Below are 19,401 nucleotides of genomic sequence, written 5' to 3'. Positions count from 1 at the left end.
AATTAGCTGGTCTATATCAACACAGCTGACTCATTATCAATTGAGACTGTTCAGAACACACGTAACTCTGAAAAAATGAAGAGAAATCGAAACTTCCCCCATACACTAGTACGTACTCGCTCGGGACCAACAATTCTTATATAAATTTATTATAAGTAAACAAATTACTTAAATAATTTTCATATTTAAATTAACTAACTTAATTAGTGTCAATAAAAAAAATTATATTTTTTTTCAATCTTTGATCGATAGTTGTAGATATTATCATAAGACTCTTTAAGTTATTCTACCTAATTAGTTTCAATTAACATATTATCTTTTTAATAATTTAATTAGTTTTAAATATAAAAATAGCATACACCTTATGATAACTAATTGTAATATATATGTGCGTGTGTATTGAAAGGAGATAGTTAAATTAGATGCAACTAACTTTAATATATTCTATATATAATATTATACTAATTACATATTTGAAAATACTAGTACTTTTCGCATCTAATTCACAATGTTGAACTTTTTATTATATTTTATTTATATAAAAGTAGTATGATAGCAAAACTGTTTTTCTAGCCTGTACTACAACTGTAATTTTTATTTTTATTTTTTTCAAAAAGATTCATTATTTCAATTGAGAAGTTTAATTGTTTTTTGACTTAATTTGTTTCAATTAATGCCTCTATTTAATGCAAAAAAATAAATTAAATACCATAATTCTTGCTAATTTATTTTAGGATAATTTGACTGTATTTGAATTACTCCATCCGTCCCACGAATCTTGACATGTATTCCTTTTTGGGTCGTCCCACGAATCTTGACACATTTCCAAATAAGGTAATAATTATTACATTCTCTCTCTTACTTTATCACTTTTATTACCTTCTCTCTCCTAATTTATCACTTTTATTATCATCTCTCTCCTACTTCATCACTTTTATCTTTATTACCTAGTTACACACTTAAAACACTAATCTACAACTCCTTAATTCATGTGCCGAAACCAAACGTGTCAAGATTCGTGGGACGGAGGGAGTATTTATCAAAACAACAAATTTTAAAATTAAAATATATAGTCATTAAATATAAAATATTGTAAACTGACATAATATATTAACAAATTAGTATTTGTATTGTATATATTATAGTGAAATATTTGTATGAGTTATTTTAATATATTGTATGTATATTAGATCAATTATATATATATATATATATATATATATATATATATATATATATATATATTAGATCAATTATAATTTCGCTCTGTAAGTTTTGATTTGGATGAAATATGTTGTGAAACACTAATAGAAAAAAAAAGTAAAAGATTCGAAAACTATTTACATACTAAAACAAATTTTAAAAGAAAAAAGATCTAGATATTTTAATGAAAATTTTAACAAGATAATACTATTCATTAGATAAAAATGTGTTGTCAAGTACTCCTTAGCTATTGATTTGATATGTCCCCAACTATAAAATGAATTCAATTTTATTTTAACTATATTATACTAACTCATGCATATTACTCCCTCCCATTCTTTTTATTTGTCGTTTTCAGCTGAAGCACACAAATTAACAAAAATTGTTTTTGCCAAAATTAACCTCAATTAATGATAGTTAACTCTTTGAATGACACTCTAAAAAGAAATGGTGTATGCATGTATCATATTCATGGGAAAATAAAAGGATTTTGATACGCATAAATGCGTGAGTTAAATGAGGCTAATATTGGTATTCAAAACCAAAACGACATATATATTATAAATTAGCTAATATCACAAAACGGAATTTAATAAAAATGGAAGGGAGTATATTTCTAGAGATTTTTAATTGTTTTATTTAAGTAGGGATCACCTTTCATCTCAAGAGAGTAAAATTAGTTATTATTAGTGATGATATGAATAATGTTTTAGAGGCAAAAAATTGTAGGAAATAATTCTACTTTGATGGATGGAAGATCGTCCTAGATGACCTAAAGAAGGCTGAAACCAATCCTTATAATGGCAAGTTTAAGATAACATATATGCATCAAAGTGACTTGATAAAGAAATATTATGATGAGCTTTCTGTGTTTTTGAGTTGGACGAGTTATTACTCGCAAAAACAAAGTGAACTATAATGTCCCATGAAGAACGGTTCACTTATTAGATAAAGTAAATATCTGGGTTAAAAATTGTCCCATGATGGACTAACCCTCCAGACCTTTAAACAGCCTCAAGCTTTAACCACTCTATCACTAAATCAACACACACATACTTCACAAAATATTTTTATTACACATAAATATCATAATATATTTTTTTTCTCACACACAATTTTCCACTTTCTATTTATATCTTTTATTTTAGATATTATTTTATTATTAACAAAATTACTTATTAAAAAATTGATTGTAAATATATTATCATAAAAAATAATTATACTTCACATGTTACAAAAATAAATTACACATCTACATATCACAAAAATTAGTTACATGCACCTTCAAATGTCACTAAAGTTTGTGGCATATGTGCTTTTATTATTGTGGGATGCATATTATTGTGGGATGCATAACAACTACCCACCTACAAATTAACATAATATATAGTACTCCCTCCGTCCACCAAGAGTGTGTTACTTTCATGTACAATTTAGTTATGACATTTAAAAACTTCGCAATACTTCAAAGTTATATAGCTACTAGAACATTTTAATTGTAGTGAAAGATCACTTACATGTATACATAAAAAAATATTCCATAGGTAAAACTAAACTTGAAAATAATGGCCAGAATTACCAAATTAATCAGTTTTAGATAGGAATTATTAACGCTTCATGATTTTAATAATTAAATAGTATTGGATTCATGATATATAGGGCCTCTTGGTTTTTCTCTTTGAAATCTGCCTTCTGTGTAATTTTTTGACTGCATGCATTTCCACTTTTGTATATTATACATGTTTCCAGAATTCTCCTAGGATTCTATTATCATTTTTTCTTCATCATTTGTCCATTAAACTCTCGGGAAAATATTTTTGTAACCAAATCCTGGAAAAAGGGTAAAAGAAACACAATTTATTTAATGGCACATGAAGAAAATGAGGGTGGGTGACTAGGATGAGGTGGGTGAGAGGTAGAAAACTCCAACCACTTTGTTCTATAAAACATCAAATTCAGTGCCATCCCTAACAAATTGTGATGCTTTTTTATCTGCTAACTAAAAAATTAAATGAATATATAGATAGCAACAAAATTTATTTGCACCCACAGAAACAATATCAATATGGTTTTTGTTGCAAGCTAGACCTAATTAATTAGCCAACGCGGCATACAAGTCTTCATCCAAATCGATACCTTATCCTATAGAAAAGATTAAGCAAAAACAAGCGGGCAAATAGCAAAAACTAGCCAGTAAAATTGAATGAAATTTTTATTCTTGAAGGGATAGAATATGAACTTGTAGCATATCATATATAGAAAGTGACGATTAATTCTCTAGGGTGGAAATGAGATGAAGGAATGGGGGTATCTCTCATTAATTAAATCTATATCTATACTTATATAAAAGAGATTCTTTACAAAATTTGTCGATTATACAGTGCTCTTTTCGTCCGTCATAAATTTAGCATTTTTCCTTGACACAAATTTTAATGAAAATGGTAATCAATAGAAATATTTCTAATAAATAAAGGGTCCCAACATATATAAATTGAATGATGATGGGTGTTTTTTGTAAATAGGAGTATTTGTAAAAGTAAGGTATAGGGGTAGATTGTTGAACCATATCCTAAAAAAGAAAGTATTATACTTTTGACTGACGTCAACAATGACAAAAATATAATACTTGTGTCAAACGGAGGAAGTATCAAATTTAAGGATAATAGTATGATAGTGGAGTATATTATACTCATTTTGTCCCATTATTGTTGTGCACTTACCATTTTGGGTTGTCCCATTACTATTGTTTCATTTTCAAACAATATAAATAATTAACCCTTTAAAAGGTGTGGATCCTATCACTTTTACTTAATTTACAATTTCTTTTTAATTCTTGTGTCAAAAAACAACAATAATGAGATGAAGCGAGTAAAATTAAATTTCTCTTATTCTTTTAAATTTAAAAATAACTACACCCTCTATCCTATGAAGCAAGACCTAGTTCTTTTCGACACGAGAATTAAGAAATTGATATTTTGTGTGTTAAGTGTGGTATGTGAAAAGGTGAATAAAGAGTAAATTTTTTGCTATTTTTAGAAATTGATTTTGCTTCGTGGGACAGATTAAAAAGAAAACTTGATCTTGCTTCGTGGGACGGAGGGAGTATGTTATAATTATATTATACTATAATTAACATATTAAATAAAGGGATACACATGCAACACACATATTCGGTTTCATCTGTGCTACTTCACAGAAATAGTTGTACGTATGACCTTTTGTACATATATAATGACATAACATATTAACATTGATCTGTTCATTAATCAGGTCCACCGTTTTGAGTATTAATTTTAAAACATAGCTAAATTATATTACAGATATGAGATCAGAGCCATCAACATCATGAGATTGAATATAAAAAAAAAATGTCTCAGTAGACATAAAACCTGCAGTCGAGAGGATTACTTACATTATAAACTCCCTTTAAAATATAAATTAGGAACCCATAAATTTCAAATGAAATACGTATAAATTCAGAAATTAATTTTTTCACTATTTTTAGAATTCGAATTTAGCACCTTAAATTCATTCAATAAAATGATTAATTGGCCATAGATTTTTTTATTGAAGAACTAAAAATAATTTCTAATTTATATTTAAAAGTAAATTTTTATATTAGTCTATATATATAGTGGTGTGGTTAGCTATCGTAAAAATCACAATTTAAGATGAGAATTGAGAGCACTGTATTGGTGTGCGTGCAAAGTTATTGCATTCGCCGTGAAATTAATTGCGCTGCATTCGAAAAAATGGGATAAAATTAAATTTTCACTTATTCTATAATTCAAACCCAAGTGTTATATTCATCAATTAAGATGATGCATTCGCCGTAAATTTTTATTATTAAATGACTGAAAACGATTCTCCATTCTCATTTTATTTTATTTTTTTTTTGATTCGGTAAATAAGTTTATAGCACACACGACATGATACAACAATTAAAACCAACATTAAAATACAATAATCCTCCAACATTTATCAGCAGCAAGAAAATATCGCTTTATAAATCAGAACACAGAGCCCAAAATTTAACATAAGCATTATTATTCAGCACTGAGCACAGAGCCTCATCCTAATCAACAACTGCAGAGTTGTCTACCAACAGCAGTAGAAATCACAGGCAAGAAGACATAATCTCTCCCAATTGATAAAAATGATGACAGCCAAATCTAAGCGATAACCTGCTCAGTAGATCAGATTTCCTCTTGCATAAACTTTGATTCATGCAGCCAGTAAGTAATCAACAGATCAAGAACACATAAGGCAGTTCTAATTGTTATTTTGTTCAGGATTTGGCTTGATCCCACCGCAACAAAAGAAGTGAGGTAGCTTAACACGGCCGCATACCTTGCACTTGATTATTACTGGGACAGGTTTCAAAGCCTTTGGTCCGTTTCTAATACCCCTCCTGTGTGGAGAAATCTTCCTCTTGGGGACTGCCATCAATTCCATAGCCCCGCCGAAGAAAGGAGAATCGAGAAAACGAGAGCCCCTATTATTGTCGTCATGATTTTCCGGCAAAACAAACGGCGGCAATGTGGTACTGAAATGGTGGTTGATAGCGGTCGCCAACGGCGCAGCTTGGGCCAATGAGTGCACCAGCCGCCGGAAGCCTCCGACGGCTGAGTCCGCTTTTCTGCCGGCGCATCTTAACATCGAGACGGACTGTAAATCATTTTAAAGAGTTGTAATTTGAAGAGTTCTCATTTTATTAAAGAGTTGTAATTTGAACACATGTATATATATATATATATATATATATATATATATATATATATATATATAGAAATGGGATCATATAGATCCCAATGTTTATAATAGATCCCTAGATCCAAATCTTGACTACACATTTATGACATGTGGCGCATCAAGATGGTGACACGTGGCAAGGAGCTTCCAAGCATTCCAAGGCAAAATCTGGAGGGGTAAAATTGGAATGTAATTTTCGGATTTAATAATTAAAAATATATATATATTTTTTTTAGATTTTCTCAAAATAGATATATTTTAGATGCATATAGTTTCACACAAAGATGCATAAAGTTTTCACATGAAATGCCTAACTTTGAACAGAAAAATGCATTTAATTTTTCCAGTTTTGGTATTTTCACCACCCCACCCCATACCACCCCCCAATCCAGCCCACACCACCCCTCAACCCTCCACATTACCACCCCCCAAAAATAGGCATGTTTCACATGCATATAAAATGAAACAAAAATGCATAAAGTTTTCACATAAAAATGCATTAAATTATACAAAAAATGCATTTCATTTTAATAAATCTGGTAGTTTCGCCACCCCACCCCTGCCCCACCCCCACCCACCCACCCCCAAATTTTTTTTTTTCTTTCAAAAACTGATTTTTTGATTGCTGGCCCACCCCCACCCCCACCCCCCAAAAAAAAAAAAATTTTATTTTTTTAAAAACTGATTTTCAAAAAAAAAAATTGGGGGGTGGGGTGGGGGGGTGGGTGGGTGGGGGGGTCAGTGGTTAGAAAATCAGTTTTTGAGAAAGTAAAAAATAAAAATAAAAAAAAATTGTGGGGGGGTAGGGGTGGGTCAGTGGTCAGAAAATCAATTTTTAAAAAAATAAAAAATAAAAAATAAAAATTTGGGGGGGTGGGGGGGTAGGGGGTGGGTGGGGGGTAGGGGGTGGGGTGGGGTTCAGGGGTGTGGGGGGTGGGGTGAAATCTTATGCATTTTTATATGAAACTTTATGCATTTTGATATGAAAGTTCATGCATTTTCGTATGAAACTTTAAGCATCTAAAATATACATATTTTGAGAAAATCTATTTTTTTTTTTTAATTTCGAAAATTACATTCCAATTTTACCCCTCTCCAGATTTTGCCTTGAAATGCCTTGCCACGTATCACCATCTTGATGCGCCACATGTCATAAATGTATGGTCTAGATTTGGATCTACGGATCTATTATAAGCATAGGGATCCACCGGAACCCAACCCTATATATATATATATATATATATATATATATATATATATATAGGGTTGCATTCTACAGAAACAGATCTTATACAAGAACATCAGAAACATCGAACATGCATTGAACATGGCAGTAAATGTTGTTGAACGTACAAATAATTTGTTGAACTTTTGGGGCTGAGGGATTCGAACTCTGTTCATGTTCAACACAATTCCGCGTTGAACGTTGAACGAACGAACGCTGACCGTTAGATTGGATGAGATTAACGACTGAGATTAAGACTCTATACTCTGCCTATATTTGCGTTTCTATTGAACTCTCTCCTATATATATATATATATATATATATATATAGGGAGAGGTTCAAGAAAGAACTATAAATAAAAAATAACGGAGAACCATTTTCAGCCATTCGATCATCAAGATCTACGGTGGATGTATCATCTTGTTGGATGAATGCAGATCCTGGGTTCGAATCCTGAAGGGAGCAATTTTTTTTATTTTTTTAAATGCATTAATTTTAATAGCGAATGCATTAATTTTTACAGTGAATGCATTAGATTTGATGGTTCTCACGTTCTCACAAATAATGTAGTTCTCTCTAGAACCACACCCTATATATATATATATATATATATATATATATATATATATATATATAGGGGGTGGTTATTCAATAAACCACCCTTATTTTAAGAATTACGAACCAGCAAAAATGCATGAATTTTATGCATAACACGCATGAATAAACTGTATAAAGGCATGAATTGCGAAAAATAATTTTTTGCTACCTTTGGGATTCGAACTCAGGACCATGAATTTATCCAACAAGGTGAGGAATCAACCGTGAGAGGTGAGCTACCGTGAGAGGACATCTTAAAATAAGAAATAAGAGCAATTTTTAATGTATGAATTTTATGTAGATTACGTATGAATTCGCTGTATAAAGGTATGAATTGTGAAAAATAAATTTTTGCTACCTTTGGGATTCGAACTCAGGACCATAAATACATCCAACAGGATTACGAATCAACCGTAGATCTTGATGATCTAAGGGCTGAAAATGATTATTATTTTATATCTTAAGAAATGCTCTTATTTTATCTAATTAATTGAATTTCTTCTATACAGTCATTACAATCATCTTACACAAGATATATACTAACTTATGCATTCATTCTCATTTCTCACCATATTTGTCCATTCTTATTTGATCTTCTCCTTATAGATATACATGCATTTACACGCATGTGTATGATTTAGGTAGTAGTATGCATAAAAAAGATGCATATGAAACAAGAGTACATAATGCGTGGGAATTTAGAAATGATGAGTTTCAAAACTTGCTTTTAGTTGTTTCCAACACTCTCACTTACATCATTTTGGTCAAAGAGAGGCCTGAAAATAATATACCCTCTGAAGATAAAAACAACACAAAATTAGGAAGTGGCATGCATTCCTTTCATTAAATGCAACTCAAAACCAAAACAAAATAACACACACACACATATATATGAATAAGTAACTCCTAACTACTGGATTTTAATTGTATTTAATTAATTGTAATCTGATTAATGCTCTTTGACCAATAAATACTCTCGAACTGCGTCATACTATGAAAAGAAAATTATATCTCAATTATAATGCATTTTTGAAATCTATTCTGAAACTATTACTATAAATTATAGAAAATATGCAATTTTTTCTAGCAGTGAGATAATGAACTCCGTTCCATCTTTTCTGTTTTGCTAATCAACAGATGAGGGATGATTAGTAGTAGTTGCCAAAGCCAAGGACGTATCCAGTAACCCACCAACCATGTTTTTCAATTTTTATTTTTATAAAATTGTTATTATAGATTTTTTGTGCAAAAGTCCCTACCATCAAATTAATTAATCTTAGGAAAATTGTCTTCTAAAAATCTCAAATTTGATGACATAGTTCAAGAATGAAATGAAAAACACAATAAATTCGGAAAATTTGGAATCTTAATTAGTAACCAAGTATTCGCCTAAAAAAATTAGTAGCTAATTATTGTGATGAAGAGCTTTATTGAGGTAAAAAAAAAGAGGTAAATTAATTAAGTCTTAATTAGCATTTACACATTGATACCGCCAAAGAGGCTTCTGAGGAAGTTGATCTCCTCATCCACCTTCTCATCAAAAGTGGCCGCCACCGCGTAATCGATCAACGGAGAAGCTTCGGTCACACCGTCAATGGCGGCGCTCTCAAATGTGAAGTAAGGTACGCAGTCATCAATTTGATAATCATCAACAGAAAGAGGAGGATCCGCCGGCGGAGTATGAATTAGGGCATTGTTTTTATAGATTGGAGGTGGTGGCGGCGCCGCAGCGTCGGCGGTGGTGTTGAGAAAATGTTTCCTGATGTAATTCTCGAGAACTGTGGACTGATAGAGGCCTCTTAGCCTCTTAGGCCTCTGGATATTTTTATTGGAAAACAGCCTTCTCTGTGTTTTATTCCATTGATTTTTCACATCATTTTCACTTCTGCCAGGAATCAATCTTGCTATCCGCGACCATCTGTTTCCGAATCTCTTGCGCCCTTCAATGATCATCATCTCTTCTTCATCACTCCAAACTATACTTTTCTGCAAATTCAATTTTAATATCATTCCATTTATTTACACTAAACCAGGGTTTGGACAGCTGTATGCCAAAATCCAACAACTATTTTTACATGGAAACATATAACTTAGTACGTGCCACTCTAACAGATTGTGATGCAAAGCACTACTACAAATTAAATTTGGTCTTTCTCTACGGTTTTTGACCACAACTGTGTGTATGTGTTTGTTTTTCGTGATTATAGACTACGGTTACTATTAGGTTTATCGCTCTATATTTATGGTTAATACATAAAATTACATCACCAAACCTCACAACTACACAACCTCTTTCAATTCAAACTGCTGAAAATTAGGCAAACTTTTTAGTATTTTTTACTTTAAAATGAGACAATTTAATTATAACTGTATTTTCTTTTCCTGTTAGATCCTCAACTAGGGATAAAAAGCAAACAAATAAAATTTAAAGAAAAAGAGTGAAGAGTGAAGAAAAACCGAGATATTAGGACGAAGATTATTATGCCATCGCTCTCGACACTGTTTCCCGATTCTTGGAGCCATGTGTTTGGCAATTGTTGCCCATTTTTTGTATCCATACTGTTTCACCAAGCTCCTCAGTTTTCTGCATGCATTAATCCAATTCCAATTAAAAATTTAAAAATCTGGACACCAATTTCTTACTACATAAATATATGTACCTGTCTTCAGATTTGGTCCAAGGACCTTTGTAGCATGTTTCTTTCTCTTTCTCCTTTTGTTTTTTGTGCCTTTGTTTGGGTCTCTTGTTTGAAACTTCTGAATTCGAGTTGAGCTTTTCACTCACTGTGTCTAAATTTTGGATGGGAAAAATGTTGCAATTTTGAGGGCTGGGCCGAAATTGGGAATTGCTTTCGAGGATTTGATATGGGCAGTTTAGTTCCATGAAAGAGAAGGTATTTTGATTTTTGAGAAGCCGCAGTGGAAGAGAATGGAGGTTGCACCTAAACTTGTAGCAAGCTGCATGCAATCACAACCGTTGACGAATGATGAGGGGAGCAATCTAAGGGCTCACAATTTTCAGCATCACTCAAGGATTTCTGCAATTAAAAATGGACGATTATATTCTGTCAAAAAATAAAATAAAAAATGGAGGATCCAACATGTATTGATTAGTGAAATAAATATTAAAATTCTACGGCACAGTAGGAAAATAAGTAATCTCTCGTGTGAATGTGTGATGTTGTCATTAAATTCGTGGTAATAAATTTCATTGTTTCCTCCTTAATTACCTATTCAACTAATTTCTAAAGAGAATGCATTTTCCAATCTTTTTAAAGATTTTTTCATTATTTATTTTCAAAAAACTATATATTTTGATTTTTAATTTATTTCTTCTTCATTATATGGATAAAAGAATTTCTAATTAGGGGATGCAAAAAGGTCATATGATATTTACTAGCTAGTTTATGATCATCAACCTGAGAAAATGTAGGCATATAAGCCATAATTCTTTATCCTCGTGACAATTGGTTCATTCCATTTTAGAGACGGATTAATATGAGTGCACTAGTATAACATGCAAGGAATTTATAAAATTTCTTCGATATTATGCATAAAAATACGTAAATACTATATATTATGTAGATGAAAACAAATATTTACTTATTTTATTATATTTATAACCTCTTATAAACACAATTGCTAATTATAAGCTTTAAATGTCCCGATTCTTTTATAAATTAGCACCTGCACATGTTTGATTTCTAACAAGGAATTAGTCACGTCGACATTATATACGTGAGATTAAATTGTAAAATTTAGAATGAATATACATGTTAGAAATATTAATCGAGTCAATTCATTCAATTTTGGTTCAGTCCTATGGAGCTCGGGATATTTTTAATTTGGACCAATTGAAATTAAAAAAAAAACCGCACTCAAAATTTTAAATGCTAGCTAAGAAATAATCATAAACTTTAATTAGGTAAAATCAACCTTATTAACGGCTGTAAATCTAATTTAAAGCACAACTTTAAAATTTGAATAAAAAATTAAAAGAAAAAATATAAATTTAAATATTTAGTAGCAGACAACAACAGAGTGGCACACCTAAAGTGGACTTGAGATTTCATGTTGAAATTGTCACGCACATATATAGGGATAGACTAAAATAAAAACACCTCTTGAAATATAAAATAGAAATCATTTTCAGTCCTTAAATTATCAAGATCTACGATTGATTCATCACTTTGTTGGATAAATTCATGATCGTGAGTTCGAATTCCACATAAAATCTCGTTACACATAATATTAGTACGCACGATGATATCAGTCTCATGAAAAGTACTAAAGCAAGAAAAAACAATACACAAAAAATGATTATCTAGTTCGGTGATAAAATATTTACATCTGGGGACCTCGCCCAGTAAAAACAATCCACTAATTAAAGTTAAGATACAACACGATAAGAGTACTCTTTTTACTATGCCCATATATATAATATATATCATCCCAAAACTTCACCAACGGTGGACAATTGGAAGTAAGACAACGACTCACTCCCTAGGCATGAACTCAGCGCATTCACCACATAATCCCTTGATAAGCAAGATTGAAATAAATAAGAGTCTACAATTTTTTTTACAAAGTACGCTCAATAATGTTTATCTTACAAAAACTCTTCTGATAGAACAAAGAAATGAATTTGTGACGGAAACTTTTTCGTCAGTAAATCCGTCGGAATCCAACAACATTTCTTGTAGTGACATAAGAATTCTCAACTATAACATACAAGATCAATAGCTCGAACTCTCCCACCTTTTTAAACGAAAGTGGGTCTCTTAAATACCCTTCACGCCCCCATCTTCTCTTGCAGCCCAAGATAATATTTTCTAGCATGAATAGTAACAACTCCTTGAACACAGTTATTCGTAATTTGACAAAGAATTAACGAATCTATCCACAATCTTAGCATGTTAATTCTTCAACAAACAGGATATAGGACGTCGTGAATCTTCTGAAAAACACACATATATAATATTAATGTATATCTCCTTAAAATTCGCATATAAATAAGGAATTTGTCGTCTTTCATCAAACTGATACATTTAGTGATACTAGCATTTGAAAGGGTATCAAATACAATAAATATTTTTATCTACGTAATGATTATCATCTTAGGGTACGTTCACTTTAATAGATGGAAAAATGAGGGATAACAAAAATTTATATATTTAAATATCTCATTTTTTTCCATATTTTACACAAAAGAGAAGTTCACTAATTTTCTTTCTTTATTTTCACTTCAAGGAAGGATATGATGAACTTCTCTTTTGTGGAAAAAAAAAATGAGACATTTAAAGGCATAAATTTTTTATATTCCTCCTTTTCTCATCCATCAAAATAAAGTATAACCTATACTCTAACACATGTGACTGAAGATCATGGTACATATATAATTAAAAATACTCCATCTGTCCATGAAAGAACTTCCTAGGAGGGAGTGACATGAATTTTAAGAAAAAATATTGTTGAGTATATTGGGAGTGGATAAAAGATAAGTGTATTGAGAGTGGTGAAAATGTGTTATAATTTATATTCAGAGTTGTGAAAAGTGAAAGTAAGAGTAATTATAAGTGATGGGGTATAGTTCAAAAATAAGTATGAAGTTTTTTTGTGGATATCTCAAAAAGGAAAGATAGAAAGTTCTTTCGTGGACGGATGAAGTATTTTTTAGCATATTAGTTATAATTAAAATATTTTAGCTATCAACTTTGATTTAGTCTCTTATATTACCACCGGAGAGAATGCTACTTGAGATAGCTGAACAGTACTAGTGACGTATCTTATCAACTGTCAAAAACTAAATTTCTTCTCGAATAGTTTGCACCAACTTTTTCATCAAATACACCCGAATATATCTAGTTTTGTTTTAAATTACTTTTTATCTAGAAATAAAGCACTTCAATTTAAATAATTTATCGAAAAACTGCGTTTTCAATTTCGGCTATCTCTCACCAAATTTGGAGCCTTTTTGTCAAATTCTAGGACGGTGCCGAATTCTTGTATCCATCCCTGTGTTCAATTTGATTTTTTCTATCCAATGGGGTCGACCTAGATCTACCAAATGATTTCGACTTAATGTGGTCACCAAAATAATTAAACAGAGATAGACTGATACTGCATGTGGAAAATACAACCCAGCTTACAAAACATAATTCGATTGATAAAGCAATACTTGTCGCACAATATTTAAGAAGAAGAAGAACAAAGCTCATCACTAGAAAAATATTTCTTCTAAATCAAACATGAAAACACACAGTAAATGATGCGTACAAAAATTGTCATCTTTCTGTATGCTAAACTAGTTCTACAAAGATACTTAAGCAGACAATCAAAGTGAGAGAATTGGACATTACACTTCTCAAGCAACAGTTTTAAGCCTGTCACCTCTTCAAAATGCTTTGTCCCAAAAAATACTGATGAAAATGCTCGGTCTAAGGCTGGTTTTACCTTGCTCCAACTGGGATCATTTTGATGGCAGCAGCAATAGGCATGCCCAGAAGCCCGATCAATATGCTCGCTAGCCACTGCTGCCATGTGAGAGGATGTGTGTTTGCAAACGTGCCCAGGAACTCGACTATAATGGCTTGGAAGACGACTGTGGAGCCCAGTACTCCGACAAAGACATAGTTGTTGAGTATGCCTTTGAAGACGTTTATCTTCTCCATGTCTCTGGAGTTTATCTCATTGAAAGCCTGCATCACAAACAAGCTCAACTCTGAGACAATGTTACATAAGATATTTGGTCGATGCAAACAAGCTAAATGAAGATTACCTGACAGAAGACGAATGAGTTGAATATGATTGTGTTGAGAATCAACTCTGAGTCGTCTCCATGGAGGTGGAACACTGCCTTTCCAGCAGTTTGAAGGTACCAAATGACAACAAACTGGTAAATAGACTGCCCGAAGATGTTCCTCCACATGGCGTTGCTGATGAAATTCCCTTTCCTTCCTACTGGAGTCCTCTTCATCAAGTCGTTGGTGGGAGGCTCAGTGGCTAGTGCAAGTGCTCCAAGTGTGTCCATGATCATGTTCACCCACAAAAGCTGGACAGCAGTGAGAGGTGTTTGGCCTGAGAGCGCAAGACGGCAGCAGAAAATAGTTGTCAACTTAAACTGTTGTGGAACTACTATAAATTGATCATCTCATCACACTAATCATAACTTAGATCAAAGTTCTCTTTATTATATGATAGTAATAAATCTTTACATTTTGAATCATGTAGTAATCAATCCATATGAAAGAGAAAGGTGATGAAGTGATTGCTGCTGTGTTCACCTGTCAAGCAAGCTGAGGAAAAGTTGACGATCAGTGCTACCACATTAACCGTGAGCTGAAATTGGACGAACTTTTGAATGTTCACATAAACAGAGCGGCCCCATTTGGCAACAGTAACAATGGTGGAGAAATTGTCATCTAAAATTATAACATCAGCACTCTCCTTAGCCACCTGGCAAATATAAACCGAGCAGTAAGTATCATGGTTCATACTTTTCAGCCACCAAAAGCTGGACTAATCAATAAAAACAAGATTATACGATGAGCATCATAAAAGGCACTTACATAATTAGCAGACTAGTCATGCACAAGACAAACCTTTGTATTCATATTAAACTTCATATAAAAATTATTAAATCAAGTTAGAAAGAAAGAAACACGTGTCTAACTCAGGATTGTAGGAGTATGCTGCATCACAATTGAAGAAGACATTGCAAGAACGTACTAACTCTTTACTGGGAATATGATGCGTCTAAATTCCTATTTAACATGATAAAAATGAATTTACTCCCAACTCCAGAAAATATAGAATTGATCAGAAGGTGCGGTTTGAATAAATGCACAAATGCCGACTTCTGAACAAGCTTAACTTTGAAACAGGGTACTACTGCATACTTTGTGTCATGCTTGTTTATACAGACAACACTAGAAGCAGCTTATCAAGTGGTCGTTTTCATTTGATAGTTTTATAGTAGAGATCTCATGCCCTCTAGCACATAGGGACAATCCTACTAGTGGACAAACTATTACCTCAGTTCCAGCAATTCCCATTGCAAGACCAATATCCGCTTCGTGAAGTGCCGGAGCATCATTTGTCCCATCTCCAGTCACTGCAACTACCTCCTGAAATGTGGACCGCAGATGCCTGACAAGGGTATGCTTATCCATTGGTGAAGAACGAGCCATGACCTTCAGAAGAAAAGCATAAAATAGGTCTTCCATCAATGTGTCTATGATAAATACGTACATAATCAGTATAGTTATCATGCTTAAGAATATGACCATTTGCCAACCGATAAAAAGTTACTAAAACTCAAAGTCCTGCTTAAGTATCAGCCGCTTAAAAAAGTGATGGTCTTCCATCAATGTAGTAGAGTCACTACATTATGCATAAAACTTAAGAGTTAAAGAACAAGCAAGGCAGAAAATAGAAATGCTTCTTGGTATAGGAGTACCTGTAGTTTAGGGATGATCTTCTGCAATTCCTCGTCACTCTTCATTCGGAACTCTGGGCCTTCAATTGCAAGGCCATCATCAGTCAATATTCCACATTCTCTAGCTATTGCCTTAGCTGTGTTAATGTTGTCTCCTGTGACCATTCGCACCATAATTCCAGCTGACCTACAAATTGCAACGGATTCCTTGACTCCCGGACGAACTGGATCTTTGATGCCCACAATTCCAATCAAAGTGTAACCCTCAAAGGAAACGGGATTTGCAGCCAAATAGTCACCTTCAATATCCTTATACGCGAGGCACAGTGTTCGCAGAGCTTCATTAGCAAATTTTTCGATCGTGTCATTCAGATAATTATATGATTTCTCATCTAGAGGAACAACCTCACCATCTGAATTCAGGGTCTTGTCACAGGCAGACAAAATAATCTCAGACGCACCTTTGCAATGTGCCTGAAAACAATCACCAGGTAATTCCAGAACTATACCCATGCGCTTCTTTTCAGAATTAAATGGCTCGACTTTGACAATCTTTGATGCGAATCTCTCTGCTTTGAAATCTCCTCCAAGGAATTGGCCAAATTCCAGAAGTGCAGCCTCAGTGGGTGTGCCAAGGACTTCGATTTTCCCGTCTTCAGTTAGAACAATATCTCCTCCAGTGTTGTTGAATATCGACTTCTGAATCATTGTAACAACAGAATCTGGAATGTCTGAGCAGAAACTAGATTTCTTCATAGAGCTATTAATTTCTTTTATTTTCCCACAAAAGCACGCTTTTACAACCGTCATGTGATTAGTAGTAAGAGTCCCCGTCTTGTCACTACATATAGTTGTGGCGGATCCCATAGTTTCACAAGCTGCTAAATGACGGACGAGTGCCTTGTCGTTCATCATCTTCTTCATGGCAAACGCAAGGCTCAAGGTAACAGCTAGAGGCAACCCCTCAGGGACAGCAACCACAACGATAGTAACTGCAATAGCAAAGTATTCTAGCATTTCCAGTGCCTCATCGGCAGACCAGCTCCACAAGGTACCTTGAATCATCTTCTTGCTAAACAGGCCTTGCACGAGAACAGCAAAGGTGATAACAGCAAAAAAGAGACCTATTTTTCCAATTATGGTTGCGACTCCATTCAGTTTAACTTGCAAAGGGGTCTCATCATCACCACCTTCAGAGAGAGTAGCCATCAATTTTCCCCATTGAGTTCTCATCCCAACAGTAGTAATAAGCATTTTGCACGACCCATCCTGCACTTTAGTTCCAGACAGAAGAAAGGGGTTCTCAGCTGATACATTTACTGGTTCACTCTCTCCAGTTAAACTAGACTCGTTGATTAACAACGAATAACCTGAAACAAAGAGTCCATCAGCCGGGACCTGATCCCCAATAGCAAGATGAACTATGTCACCTGCGAGTAAATCAAAAATTGAAATCTTTTGTCTGTACCCATTTCTAGTAACCTGAACTGTGATCTTTTTCTTTTCCTTATCCAAATCTTTGAATTGTAATGATTGTTTATAGTCACTTGTAGCAGTGACGAATACAACAAGAAGTATACTGGCTACAATGCCAAGTCCATCATGAGCACCCTTTGGCCATCCCTCCGTTGCAATGCCAACAATCAGAGAGACCACAGCACAAACAGCAAGGATCATGAGGGTAGTATCTTGCAGGGCTTCCCACACAAAAAGCCAAAATCCCTTGGCCGGGCTCTCCAGAAACTTATTAATTCCATAAACTTCTCTTCTACGATTAAGCGCCTCCTCAGAATTGTTAATCCCATTAGTAACTGAAGTTGAAAGCTTTCCTACTAAGCCCTCAACACCACCATGAACTTTCAACTTCCTTACGTTATGACCTTCAACAATGGACCCTAATTCATCTGCATCTATTTCGAAACCTGCTCCCTTGACATTCTCGGGAACACTGTAACTTATACCTGGGGGATATTTGGGACAAAATCAGCATACACTAAAGAGAAAAACTAGATGAAATCACACCATATACAGTTTGAAATCTTACCCTTAATAAAACTAAGTGCAGCTTGGGAAACTAACACTGCAACTCTAAGCTTCTCCTGCAATACAGCAACAGAAAACGCTCATACATCTTTACTAAACTGATCATAAAGATGTCTCAAAATCTTAAAAGAAACTTATTTAGTCTCAGACATCAATATTAGTCTCAGAAACCTAATCCCTGAACAAGTTTACAGCAAAATCTATCTCAAATTACAAATCTATATAACAGTTTCTCCTATAAAAGAATCTAATTACTCCAGAAATTTATGCTTCAGTTTCATCTAACCTTTGAGCTTTTTCCAGTTTTAACTATGAAATCGCGAAGTCGTTGTCCAGATCAAACACTATATGTCAAGCAATCAATATTTTCTCATTACAAAATTAGCATATTATTAACACTGTTTCAGTTTTCCACTATAAATCTCACGCAAGAGTTCATTAAGCACAAATATGCTGCACCAAGTCGAAACAAAAACCTCATAGTCCAACTTAAATCAGAGAAAGAAAGATACGATAGCCAAGCAGAGAGAGAGAAGTCAACGAGGCGAAGAAGCGAATCAAGAAATTTGAAAAAAAGAGAAAAAATTGTAAAACCTGATTGGACTTCTGGATCTCGCGAACTTCGAAACGCTTGGACAAATTAGCTGTAAAGCGAAACCTCCTCTTCCGATTCTTCACCAGCCAGCAGGCTTTGCGCCACCGCTGCAGCGCCTCCTCGGACGAGTTCTTCGGCTTGACGTCCGAGAAATCCTTCAAATAGCTTGCCATGGCCGCCGATCGAAAATATCAGGTGCAGATCATGAAATAGAGAGAGCAACACGGATGGTTTGCAAAAGTTTTGCTGCCTTATTTGGAAAATCTCTGGAGCGGCGACTGGCAGCCAAAAAGGAGTGGGTAGAAGAAATGGAACCCTTGTATAGGAGTATAATACTAGGAAACGAAGATGGTTGGAAATTTTAGGGAAATGGAGAGCGCAGTCGTCAGAGCATGGGAAGAACGTGAGAATATGTTTCTCTTACAAGGCAGGATAGATATTTTGAACTGGTCCACCATTAGAGTCAACTCATAACTTGAGATTCAAAGTTCTCGGACAAGCATTCTTTTCTTAAAGTTTCTCACAAAATTCCGACTGTAAAGGATCAA

The 19,401-nt window shown here is 33.7% G+C and overlaps 2 protein-coding genes across 2 annotated transcripts; both read right to left on the bottom strand.

The window, feature by feature from the left end:
- Positions 1-9,254: 9,254 nt before the first annotated feature.
- On the bottom strand, positions 9,255-10,768 carry LOC131009812 (transcription factor MYB98-like). Its single transcript, XM_057937219.1, has 3 exons — positions 10,439-10,768; positions 10,236-10,362; positions 9,255-9,764 (listed from the first exon to the last, which is right to left on the bottom strand). The coding sequence occupies exons 1-3, from the start codon at positions 10,660-10,662 to the stop codon at positions 9,255-9,257; spliced, it is 861 nt and encodes a 286-aa protein (XP_057793202.1). The 5' UTR covers positions 10,663-10,768.
- Positions 10,769-13,995: 3,227 nt separating this feature from the next.
- LOC131010674 (calcium-transporting ATPase 1) lies at positions 13,996-19,401 on the bottom strand. Its single transcript, XM_057938326.1, has 7 exons — positions 18,853-19,401; positions 18,260-18,314; positions 16,237-18,176; positions 15,812-15,970; positions 15,062-15,233; positions 14,557-14,855; positions 13,996-14,476 (listed from the first exon to the last, which is right to left on the bottom strand). Exons 1-7 carry the CDS (start codon positions 19,024-19,026, stop codon positions 14,228-14,230), a joined length of 3,048 nt encoding a protein of 1,015 aa, XP_057794309.1. The 5' UTR covers positions 19,027-19,401; the 3' UTR covers positions 13,996-14,227.

The sequence above is a fragment of the Salvia miltiorrhiza genome, chromosome 2, assembly GCF_028751815.1.
Source record: "Salvia miltiorrhiza cultivar Shanhuang (shh) chromosome 2, IMPLAD_Smil_shh, whole genome shotgun sequence".
In the NCBI taxonomy this organism is placed as follows: domain Eukaryota; kingdom Viridiplantae; phylum Streptophyta; class Magnoliopsida; order Lamiales; family Lamiaceae; genus Salvia; species Salvia miltiorrhiza.
This window is presented reverse-complemented; position numbering and strand designations above follow the sequence as displayed.